Source organism: Gordionus sp. m RMFG-2023, chromosome 2 (genome assembly GCF_954871325.1).
Source record: "Gordionus sp. m RMFG-2023 chromosome 2, tfGorSpeb1-WG-v2, whole genome shotgun sequence".
NCBI lineage: Eukaryota > Metazoa > Nematomorpha > Gordioida > Chordodea > Parachordodidae > Gordionus > Gordionus sp. m RMFG-2023.
This window is the reverse complement of record NC_088776.1, coordinates 38,383,921-38,396,751: the sequence shown is the minus strand read 5'-3', so window position 1 is coordinate 38,396,751 and position 12,831 is coordinate 38,383,921. Positions and strand designations below refer to the sequence as shown.

At 29.5% G+C, this 12,831-nt stretch overlaps 1 protein-coding gene across 3 annotated transcripts; it reads right to left on the bottom strand.

Annotated features, from left to right (window-relative positions):
• Positions 1 to 3,257: 3,257 nt before the first annotated feature.
• On the bottom strand, positions 3,258 to 12,398 carry LOC135923956 (retinol dehydrogenase 13-like). 3 transcript variants are annotated; one of them, XM_065458986.1, is made up of 8 exons: positions 12,234 to 12,398; positions 11,924 to 12,069; positions 11,722 to 11,877; positions 11,558 to 11,662; positions 11,329 to 11,515; positions 5,098 to 5,222; positions 3,961 to 4,180; positions 3,258 to 3,556 (listed from the first exon to the last, which is right to left on the bottom strand). In XM_065458986.1, exons 1-8 carry the CDS (start codon positions 12,302 to 12,304, stop codon positions 3,430 to 3,432), a joined length of 1,137 nt encoding a protein of 378 aa, XP_065315058.1. In that variant the 5' UTR covers positions 12,305 to 12,398; the 3' UTR covers positions 3,258 to 3,429. The 3 variants fall into 3 exon arrangements, with proteins under 3 accessions (XP_065315058.1, XP_065315060.1, XP_065315059.1); XM_065458988.1 differs by having other exon boundaries at positions 11,924 to 12,042; positions 12,250 to 12,398; XM_065458987.1 differs by having other exon boundaries at positions 3,283 to 3,556; positions 11,924 to 12,042.
• Between the last annotated feature and the right edge of the window lie 433 nt (positions 12,399 to 12,831).

Sequence of the window (12,831 nt, the reverse complement as noted above, 5' to 3'; positions counted from 1 at the left end):
ATAGGCATTACTTGGCATTTGAGTTTAGTTAAACACCTTTTTAAATAATAATATAATATGATTTTAAAATATACTAAAACAAAAAAAAATTTTCATGAAATAATAAACGCCAACTTGCGGATTTAATAATATTGAAATTTAAAATGTAATTACTAATTATTATTATTTTTAATTTAATTATATTAAAGGATTTAAACTATTTATTATGAGATAAAAGGAAATAATGTATTTTTTATTGATTATATCTAATTTTTATAAGTTATTCAAATCATAAGAAAATGAATCTCATTCCAATTAATAGAATATATATCAAAAAAATTTACCTAAGCATTTGCAGTTTAGTCAAACCCCTACTATAACCTATTTATTTACAATTGTTAAAAAAAATGTGCGGTGCGAAAAATAAAACTTGTAGTGGTGCGTATGTAAAGAAAAATGGAGAAGGAGAAAAAAATCTCTTCTGACGGGATTCAATGAACCTGCCATCACTGTTTTCTACCAATTTTACTCCTTTTCATTTTCATAATAATTGAAAATGTTACTTATCGAAACTAACAAATTTATTAAGTACCCTCAGGATTATATCATAAATCAATTAATTTCATGATTTTTTTTGTGCTACATCTTACTCAAAATTGTAAACTATAATATCAGGCAATCGTAAACTATCATATTAAAAGCAATGTTAATGTTAAAGCACATTTATCATATTATCCTATACATTTTTCTCCTAATCGAAGATCGCCATAACCCCATTTATTAGTAATATTTCATTTAATTTCGAACCTATGATCTACTACCTTGCACCAACTTAATTTTTTGTTATCAAATAAACGTGGTCAAACCATATGGCCCACAATAAATTTAACCCTTAGATCTATGGGGATTATATCACTATTTCTTTTTAATTTTAACAAATATAACGGAACCTTGGTTCTTCGACCAAGAAGCAACTTTGAAGGATTAATACCTTTTCGGTTACGAGAATTAAGATAATAAAATTGAGACATATAAGCCTCGCCCATTTCTTTTCTAGCCTTTCTCAGCTAATTTTTCACAATTGCCACCATCCTCTCAGCTTGTCCATTTGAGCTGGGATGATATTGTGGGGCAAACATGTGTTTGTCGGCACTAAACGGTTTAAAATCACCGATTAAAGAGGTTGACCCTTTATCGGAAACAATTGTATCCGGTAAACCGAACCTAGTTCATAATTTTTTAATAACAATTTTTGTTGTATAACTGTGCACCTCTTCCTATTCTATCCACTTCAAATATGAATCATCTTAAAAGAATGATTTTTTATTCAAATCAAAAAAATCGACGTGGATATGGCCTATTTGATTTGAGCCAACTATTGCCTACCTCATTACGGATAACGGCATATGAATAATAGGGGATACATTTCTTTGTAATTTTTTCAATATCATTACCCATACCAGACCACCATACATATCCACGAGCCCAAGATTTCATTTTATCCCGATCCTGATGTCCGGCATGTAATAAATTCACAATTTTACTTTCAAAGGAATTATGGCCCTATTTCCCCGCATTAAACAATCATCCACAGACAATTCTCTTTCACTTTTTCTATAAATTTTATAATTATTTTTCCCATAATTTTATTTGACTTAATTTCTAATCCTTTAAAGTATTGAGTTGAGTTTGAGATCCTCCCAATTCGTAGGATCACCTTTCAACATATGTGAAAGAGAACAAACCAATGCTTTCTCATTATCCATGCCTTTATTCTTTATTAGATTGAGATCTTCGCTCGATCCCAACGTAGATAAAATATCCGGCAAACAATTTTCTTTATCTCGCCTATATCTTATTCCACATTAAAACTTCTCACTAATAACAACCACCGTTGTAATGTTGAGACAACATCAATTTTCGATTACTTTTTTTGAATAATGGTTTATGATCGGTTTAAATTACAAACATTTTACCGATAAATATTCACGGCACTTGGTTAAACCAAAAATGACCGCTAACGCTTCTTGCTTAACGGAATATCGTGCTTGCACTTCTGGGAAAATCTCGAAAAAAAATATAATTGGTCTTTCATTTAGTAACTTTTATTATTCAATTTTCAAATCTTTAACATTAATCAAATATTTTTTATAAAATATACAACTATTTAATAAAATATAATTTCATGTCATAATTTAATAACGAATCAAAAACTTACATCATCGAAAAATCATCTATTATCAAAATCATAATATTCATATTATATTTTATCATTTAATATATATATCCTGAAAATTGCATAAAACTGGGACAGAACATTATTGTCACTTATTTTTAAAGGTAAGAAGTAACGCATTTTTTTGAGTAACGATAACGCAAAAAGTTCCTCGTTACTTTAAATTTTTTCTTAAAAAAGTATAGAAAATATATATTATATTTTAAGGCAGTTTTTATTTCAGATCAACCACCCTAATCCTCCATTTTTAATTTATTTATAATCAATCTTTTTTATAAAAAATTATATAAAAAGCTATAAAAATTAATAAAATATATTTAAAAGAATATAATATAAATATAATTAATTAAAAATAAATATTTGCGTTCCCAAATGGAGTCGTATTTTTGTCGGAATATTACAGGTTAAATTCTTGTCGGATAAAATGGTATTTCGTATCGTTGGTAAAATATCTGATTTTGAGGCTGGAGTTTTTAAAAGTTTAGGCGAAAGGGACTTTTGTGGAGATCATTATCGGGGTAAAATAATATTGTTAAAATCTTATTTTTTAATCTTTTTTGATTTTGGCTTGGGGTTAATAAATTTTAGTATGTTAGAAGATTCTGATTGCATAATCTTAGTTTCCATTTATTTTGATTTAGTTCTAAGCTGCCTTCATAGTGAAGACTGATATTTGATTAAAAGTCAATCATGTTTTTAGATTGAGACTATCGAAACTAGCAAAGCAACTATATGAAAAATTATATCATTGAGATTGTCTTTTGACGGATCGGATGTGAAGACAGCTTATGGTAATTTTAAACATGAATATCAATCACAATCAAAAAAATTAAAACTGTAAGCGTCAGAAAATATAATATTTGATAAGAGTGGCTTTAATTAAAAAAATAATAATTTCTAAAATTTACAAAAAATTAAATATTTAGTGTGAATAATTTAAATTAATTATTTGTCAATTTTTTTTATTATTATTCATATCTGATAATAAAAAATCGAATAATTTTCAATAGGCCCGAGCTAAAAAATATTTTACATAAAATATCATTATTAAAAATTTTATTTATGAAAGCTTAAACGTGCTCACACACAACTGTAAATCAAGGCAATAGGTCTAATATGTTTCTAAACTAGTTCTATTCATCAAATTTGATTGCACAATTAAATAATTATGAGTAATATAAAAACTAAAAATATTTATATAAATAAATTAGGAATCATGATTGATTAGCATATTGGGCCCAGTTGATACTTAACTCCCATAATTCTCGGGACAATTTTTCTTTTCTATCATCAGGATCAACTATTTTTGCTAGCGGAGTTTCAATAAATCTGCCATTTTTACTATATTAATAACATAATTAAATTTTTTGTTTATTAGAAAAATTTCAATAATAAATTTTTTATATGTTAGTTTTTAGCCAAATTTAATTTAATTTTTAAAGCTTTTATATAAGTTAATCAATGTTGATGAAAAAATAATATAGCGAACCAGATCATTTAATATTTCCAAGGTATATAAAATTTAAATAATTCCCGAATTACAAAATTTCTCAGATAGAGTGCAACATGTCTTCTAGGACCTTAAAACCAAAACAACAAAAATAAACTGTCAATGCCAATAATAAAGATGATAAATTAGAAATACCAAGAGGTCCAAAAAATTTCACAAAGATGCTTAGATAAATAATTAAAAAAAGGCGACGCTGTCCATGCAAGTAAAATAAATAATAATTTATAATGAAGACCTAGTGACATAGATGACGTCGTCTTCTTTTTTAGCGCTATCACCAATCTCATGTAACGAGGCATAAATGGCAGTTTGAGCGGCGTGACGAGCGTCTTTCATGAACATATATTCGAAAATTGATCGCCATGTGTATCTGGCTAGCTGAGATTTTTTGTAAGGCAAATATCGCCTTAATTCTGTGTTAACCAATCCCGGATCAACGCAATACACTTTCAGTTCTATATTAATTAATAAATGTAATACGTGAGGAATATTTTTAATATTTTATATCTGTAAAAATATGATAAATATTTTTTTGCAGGAATTTAGTCAATATCTTTAATTCAGTTGCAAATGACTCATAAAATTAGTGCTATAACTACTGGGGGAGGGGGCAATTGGTGAACTAGCCCTTCCAACTTGATTTTTTGAAAAAATTTAAAATTTGTCTTATTGGATAAAAGTTAATTGTAATTGAAAAATAAGCTAACAAATTTTTTAAATTTTTGATTTAATCACCAGGATAATATATATTAGAGCCAATGAGTGCGAGTAAATGGCTCGGCTCAATGCCACTCCGAAATGGCATGATCGAGTTTTTCGTTAAAAAACTAGTCCCATGCCTCAACGCCAAGACGACAAAAAGCCCTTTGCACCTTTTTCAAAAAAAGGGATTCACTTGGAGTTTTAAAAGAAAAAAAAGGCTCGCGCCTTGAGACTGAGCTGGAGGTGCCTAGTCAAAAGTGTTTGGAGTCTGAAGGTTCCTGGAAAGTGGCATCATTATGAAGGGGTAAAAGGGTGATCGGTGTCTAAATAAGATTGCACGTATAGAATATTTCATATATTTAAGAATAAAACGTTTTTTGCGCAAGTCAATAAATAAAGAGTTTACCTTATTATTTTTAGCAAAGCGAAAATAAGGGCTAGCGAAGCTAAAACATTTACCATAAATCAATCTGATAATCATCATTATTTAAAAAAATATACCAAAAATTGATGTGAATTTTCTGTGTTGTGATTTTATGTGCTTATGTAACTTTATTAAACTTTTCTCATTTAAATATTTAAGCTTATAAATATTTATTTTTAAATTAATGAAGATAATATATATATTGGTATCATTTTAAAATGTTACACTATAAAAAGTATTCATTACTAGATTTATAATTATGGGCTAGAGAATCACTCATCAAAACTAAGGCTAATTTGCTATCCATGTAAGCTTGCATAGCTTCGTATTTGGTATCTGCATATTCTAGCAGAGGCTGATCTATATTATCTCTTTATAAGTGATAAATATTAAAGAGTGTGTATAGAGGTCGTCACTTTTATGAGTTGGGTTAATTATATTTAAACATAGAAGATCAAAAGATTGTCTTTTTGGAAACGAAAAATCATTTTTTTATTTATTAAAAAAGAATTATATATTTATTTATTACTATTACAGAGTTGGCAAATCAGTCAATTGACCGATCAAATCAATTGACTGAACGAGTACTCTAAAATATTTATATTGACTAAATTAACTAATATGTATTTAAAGCATAATCTAATTGCGTTACAATTTATTTAAAAATATATTTGTATCATAAAGGCATCAATCTAATTTTAACTTTATATTAAAATATAAGATTTTCATTTTAAAATATAAAAATAAAAGAATTTTTATCATTAGTAATTTGACTAGATCTCAATATATAATATATTGGGTACATTTATTCAAACAAGATGGGCATCATCATTAAAACTAAGGAGCAATACAAATATGCAAGAAATCTCTGAGAGCTGCTGTTGAAGAAGTTGGATATTTGCCCAAAAGATATAGAAATATTTTGGACGAAAAATTTAAAATATTCTTTAACATTTAGCTATCTTATTGTTGCAAGTGGAAAGGGGTAAATGTACTTTGGCCCACGTAAAAAACGAGATGCTTTTTGGGAAACATAATTCAATCATGCCATGATTTTATAATTTCCACCTGAAGAAAAAGAAAAATACGTTTGAAAAGAAGACACAATACAAATACATGTGGTCACACTGCTAATTGGACCCTTAATATAAGGGGAGCATCTTAGTGTTAGTGAGTTTGATAAAGCATGTGATATAATACAAGAATTATGCATTTACTCAGTGATGATAATTAAATATTTTAAGTGATATCATAAATTTCAGAAATAAAAGTGGTGGTATATTTAATAGCCAAAATATGTGGGAAACAATAAATTTCATAAAAAACAATCATGAATATTAATAGAAGTGACTACTAACAATTCTTAGTTATACTTCTTTTTCAGAAGGAAATTGGTCAGTTTGGGGCAATATTCATACGAAGAAAAGAAATTCGAAGATCTCATGAAAATTAGTAAGAAATTATCATAACCTAAGATTTATTAAAAATTTTATTTATTATAATTCACATGACTCTGCTATGGAGAGCAAAACATTAATTATAGAATTTAAAAATTAATTTAATATTACATAGATTCATTTATTAGTATATATATAATAAAGTTAATTTGTCTTAAAAAACATTTATTTGAATTTGACCATATTTGATCAGTCAATTGACCAAATCATATTTGACTTTTGCACAACCCTGCTAATGACAATATAAAAAATAATAATGTCGCTATAATAAAATTTTGAAAGATACAATAAATTTAACAATTTGTATTTATAGAGATATAGATTAAATTTTGACAAATTCTACAAAAATGGGTAGTTCCTAAAACTGGTAATATATTAGACCTTAATATATCATTGCCCAAGTATAGTGTTGCTAAACAGCTCCTTTGAGCAAATTTTTTAAAATGACTAACTCAATATATTAACCAGAAAAATATTGCCAAAGCCTCGAGATTTCGCTGAAAAATTTTCAGGCTTGCATAATATTTTTTGGATAAAATATTGAGTTGGGTGTTTTTAAAAATGGGTTCAAACCAAGCTGTTTAACAACATTGTTAAAAGTTACAGTGTTTTATATTCATTTTTTAAAACATTTTTAGGGAGAGTATTAAGAAAATGTCTTTTATATTTTAAATATGAGATCATGATGTATATTCTAAATTATATTTTAACATTTTTATTGTTGATTGGAAGAATATATATCAGAAAAAAGTGGGTCACTGAATATATTACAAATCCTCTATCCTAAATATTTAGTCACATCTCCTACAGTTTTCCTCATAATCTAGATTCATTTTATAGATGGCTAATATCTAGTCTACCTCTGTCAGAAATATTAGAAATTTTAATTCTTGTTTAAAAATATAGAGCATACTTATTTATACATTCATTCTTTAAAATCATTTATTAAATTATTCAAACTCAAATTGATGATAAATAAGGTATCATTTTATAAATTTATTTATTTATTTATTTATTTTTTTTTTATATTAAACTGTATTTTATTTTTTGATTTTCATTAAAATTACAGAGGATTAAAAAATATATATTAAAATGGATATATTAAAAATTAAATATAAAAAAAAAGAAATATATAATATATATATGATCTATGAAGACATTAAAAAAGACTATAAAAAAAAATATATGGGTTTTAAAAAAAGGGGGGGGGGTATATATCATCCAAGAGAAGAGTGAATACTTAAAAAATTAGACCGGCAAATTTCTAGGGAAATCTGCTGGCGAAGGTAAAATCCTTCATTGGGGTCCCCTGAGATCTGTCTCATTTTTTTTCCTATAATTTTAATGAAATTGAGGGCCTCGTTTCCAAACATGCCTAGGGTATTGGTAACGATAGGAATGAACATAGTGTTGGCGAGGCAAGCGTATTTATTTTTTTTAAGGATTTCTGCCTTTTCGATAGCAGAAAATGAGAGGTTAGACTTGGCAGCAAAATCAACGCAAGTGTAATCCCATGTTAGCGGAAGACCATTAGACCAGGGTATGAGAGAAATACCATCCGGGCGTATGGCGTATTCGTTTGAAAGACCCACTGGTTCGAGGGTAGATGGGATATTAACTTTTTTGAGGGCGGCTAGTAAAATGTTATTGATAGACTTATGACGAGGTTGTCGTCCACGGGAGAACTTGCAGTGCAAGGGATGGTAAGCCTTCGATTCAATGGGCTGACCACAATCGATGCAGATGGAGGGAACTACGACATTACAGCCGAGGCGGAGAGTTATAGATATACGTAGCTGTTCGCCAGTCATGAGGAGACCAAGATTGGCGCTGGGGATGGCTTCCAACCATTCGTAGCCAGAGTTTGCATTTAGTACCAAATTATTGGGATTTTCCTCAAAGGGCCTGTTCGAAATAAGATATTCAACGGAACGGGCGATCAGAGGAGCATCCCAGTCTTTTTGGGTACTGGAAGCGGGACGGCTAAGGGTGGGAGAGCAGTTGTTGTCCCAAGAGGTCAGTATCTGAAGGAGTAGATCCATTGTCGATAATAGATTGAGCAGCAAGACGAGATGAGATAAAGGCTGAGAGGGAAAGTTGTAAGGGGGATCGGATACCAATACCACCAGACTTGCATGGAAGGGTGGCCTGGAGCCAAGATGAATTGGAGAATTTAAGGTTTAATATGTTTTCTAGGAGATCCTTAATTTGGGTTTCGTGGGAAACTAGCAAATGGCTGCATTTGAAGATCGGTGAGGATCTCAGGGCATAGAGGATTTTGGGTATATTAAAATAGTTTTTGATTAAAAAAAAGGATTGATGAGTGGGTAGGTAATTAAAAAGTGAGTTTAAATTAGATAAATTGTTGAGGGATTTGTTTAAAAAAGTTTCGATTGCTTTTTCACCCCCTATCGGTGATCCAAGATGTGTCATCTCTTCTCTGTTGATGGCGAGGAATGTGGTTTCTGAAGGGATGGATGTTGTAGGGTTTAAGAAGCAAATCTCACATTTGGGGAAGTTGAGAGATAGTCCTGTTATATAAGAGAGATTTTCGATGATGGGGGGAATGGACATGACTGTGGAGAGGTTGCCTGAGACTATACCGTCATCGAGGTACCAGGAATTTAGAGTGAGGTTAGATATAGATTGAATATCTAGGATTATCTTGTGTATCCCGATGCAAAAAGGGCTGGGCCTAAGGGGTCTCCTTGTTAAATTCCCTCCTGAGATTTTATTATGTTGTTATTGTACTTTAAAAAAGTAGGAACTGTTGAGAATGTATGTAGAATATTGAGGATATTTGTGGCAAAACAAGGGAACGAAATATTGACGTTTGATTGTATTGAAAGCATTTTTGAAATCAAGTTTTAAAACGACATTGTCAGGAATATTATTTGAGAGGGTAATGCGAGCAAGATGGGCCGAAATTTCAGATCCTCCAGGTACACCAAACCCTAGCTGAAGTGGCGACAGGAATGAAGAAAGAGATTCCTTTATTCGTGAGGCAATGATCTTAGAGATAGTCCTTCTGAAGAACGACCCAACAGCAGTTGGGCGGATACCTCCATCCTTTTTTTTGAGGGCTATAAGGCGGGCACCAAAGAGAATAGGAATGATAGGTGGTGGGAGGGGCCCATTAAGAATTAAATTTAATAACCTGGTAAGGTTCTGCAAGAGGGTTTTGCATGATATGTTAGGTTTTAAAATGTCTTGGATGAAAATAGCACGAATGCCATCAAGGCCTCCAGAAGAGTCTCTTTTGAAAGATCTGACAGCTTTGATCGTCTCATCAGAGTTGATTTCAGGGGCTATATGATCGTTTTGGCTTGAGAAGGCAAATTCTGAATCACATGAAGGGTGTTTTAGAAGCAAGGCTTCTAGAGTGGACTCATTGTTTGGAGCTAAGGAATCTTCAGAGGTCATGACCCGAAGGGCTGAATTGATATTAAAGCTGTTTATTTTGTTTGAAACTATTTTAGCCTTATGGGCAATAGGGAGTGGATTGGATTGGTGGGTCTGAGGTGTAGGGGTTGGAATAGAGTCAGGTTTGAAAAGAGATATTGAAGTTTTAATGTGTTTAGATAATTGGATATTTTTATTATCGGGAATTTTAAGGGTGGAATTAGTAAAACTTAGTAAGTTTTTCCAATTTGATAGGTTTGCAGGATTGTTTACTGTTAATAGGATTAACTTGTTAAAGGATTCTGCAAAAAAATTGCGAGCACCACGCGGAATACGGGATATGGTGGAAACATTGGGTACTGATAAAAAATCATTGGCCCATGATTGTAAGTTGGGAGTTTGCTGACTAGGGGGCAAGTTGGTAGCAACAATAGGCAGGGGATGGCTTGCTAAATTTAATAGGCTGAATGGAGGAGGATCTGTAGGTGTTATGCATGGTAACCCTGAACCTAGGCATCTAGAGGATGGGGGGCCATGAACTTGAAACTTTCTAGCTTTGGTAATTTTAGTATATTTATGGCAAGAGGGGCATAAATTATGCATTTGGATTATAGTTGCCAAACTTATAATTGTTGTATTCTTGCTTCACATAGCTATTTAGGCATGTATTATCCATTAATTTTGGAATATATGTAGGAATAGTTATCAAAATTTTGCTTGACAAATATTAGGACAAGGACCACATGAACCATTTGTTTGTATTTTTGAGATTTTTGGTGATGGATTGTTAGATTATATGGGTTTTGTTGTAGATGAGTGCAGAATAATCAATTATTTATTGTACCAGTGAGTGTTTATTTTTATTTCATTGAAAATGTTTTATAGCTCTGAAGATATTGATGTAGGTGGTGGGGGAAAATTAGAGGGTTTTAAAGTTGTAGAAGGGGTCAGAATAATTAAATATGTATAGTGCATGTAAGTGTTGTATTTTTATTTCCTTGATGTGTTGTAAATAGTTTCAATAAGAGTAAGCTTGTTATAAACTATGAAGTTATAGGTGCAGGAGGTATAGAAAAAATTAAATTTCAATCATTTATTTATTGTTTTTAAAAGGATTTCAATTGGAAATATGATAAGAACTTATTTGTATAGCTTTGATTCCATGAACAGCTGTAAGGATGGATGTATTACACATATGGAAATAAATTTTTTAAATTTTTTATAAATTTTTTATTTTACTTTATATTTTATTGAAATAAATTTAAAATAACAGGTAAATTAAGTTTAACTTTTTTTCTCAGTATAGAACTCAATTGCTAATAAAAATTATAGAATTCCACCTAAAAAATTTTAGATCTGGTATATCTCAAAATGAATAGAAAATATAGCATTTTTATGAACGTTTTCATTACAATAGTATTGTAGACAAGTTTTATATGCAGTCATTATGATGATAGACCAATATTGCTCCCTGGCTGGTCAACAATTGTCTTTTTCATTAAAAATATGTTTATATTTTAATTACATCCCTATATCCCTCAGAAAAATGTGTAGCTTTATAAAAGTAGTTTTATTCATTGGTCTGGAAAATTAATACTATATTATTAAAAAACAGTACCTATTATTTTTGTTTGTTTTATTAATGACTTGCAAATTTCTATTTCTTTCTTCCTTGATCATTTCTAAATCTAAAATTCCACCTATAAAACTTTTATCAATCACATTTATGATTTTGGAAGGTCTATTATCATTGTTATCTTGTGATAACAATTTAGGTAACAATAAATATGTGAGTAGAAAATGGCCTGTTAAAAAATATTACATTAAAATAAGTTAATTCAATTTACCTAAATAATTTACCCCAAAATGAGCTTCAAATCCATTTTGTGTAAAAGATTTGGGACAATTCATTATTCCAGCATTATTTATGAGTATGTTAATGTTTGTTTCACCTATTGATATAAAAGATAATATAGCATGTATGTAATTTTTATAATATAAACATTCAAACTTTTTGTTATATTTTGCGCAAAGGTGTTTATAGATTTAAATGAGGCTAAATTTAGATATTTACAAATAACATTTGGATTTTTTGTTTCTAAGACAATTTCTTTACGACTTTCTTCACATTTACTCATGTCCCTACATGCCATTATTATTCTGGCATCTATATAAAAAAAAACAGTTAAAAAAATAACTTAATTTAATAAAACTTTTGGAGGCCAATGTTCTGGCAATTTCTTTCCCTATTCCCTTATTTGAACCTGTGATGATAACTGTTTGATCTTTCAAATTGTCTTTACATTTGTACACTGGCCCATTTATGTAATCTCTTACATAAGGATAAATATAAATATATCTAGAAAAGCTATACTACATGTACTTAATTTTGTTGGAAATATATATTAAAAATTAAAAGTATAACCAGACCAAATATTTTTAAAAAATAATTTATAAGCTTAGGGTGAGAATTAAATATTATTCACTAGTATGAATGGGTATTTAAATTAGTAAAAAAATCACTTGAATATAAGAATACCGCCACAGACTGCGCCAACCGTGGTGATGATTGTAAATGAAGGGAGTTTGGACATCAAATACCATCGAAAAGTTATATTTATAATTTTTTTAAAGGGTAACCTTAACCTCGTCTCCAAAGGTTTATTATGGTTGATAAAACTTTCATATAAAAATTCATTAAATATTTGCGAAATTTAATATATATATATAACATAACAATGGTAATATTATGCTACTAAACCCTTGGCTTAATTCTAAATTTTTTTTAAAATCTTAGTTTAGGTAATGGCATTGTTAAAAATCCTATCTGTGTTTTTAAAAAGGGGCCAATTAATATTTTAGCCAAAATAATATTATATTATGTAAGCGTAAAGATCTGGCATATATAGATCTATATTTTTCTGCTGTATATATGAGAAATTTTTAGGCTTACATTTATTTTGGCTAAAATATTAATCGCCCTTTTTTTTTAAATTTATAAAAATCGGAGTTTTTACCAACACTAATAGGTACAAGTAAACAAGAATAGGGGGAGTTTTATGGAAATTTTACTTTATACAATTGTCGGGCTTTCATCTTGGTATTGTCTAATCTTTGGCCT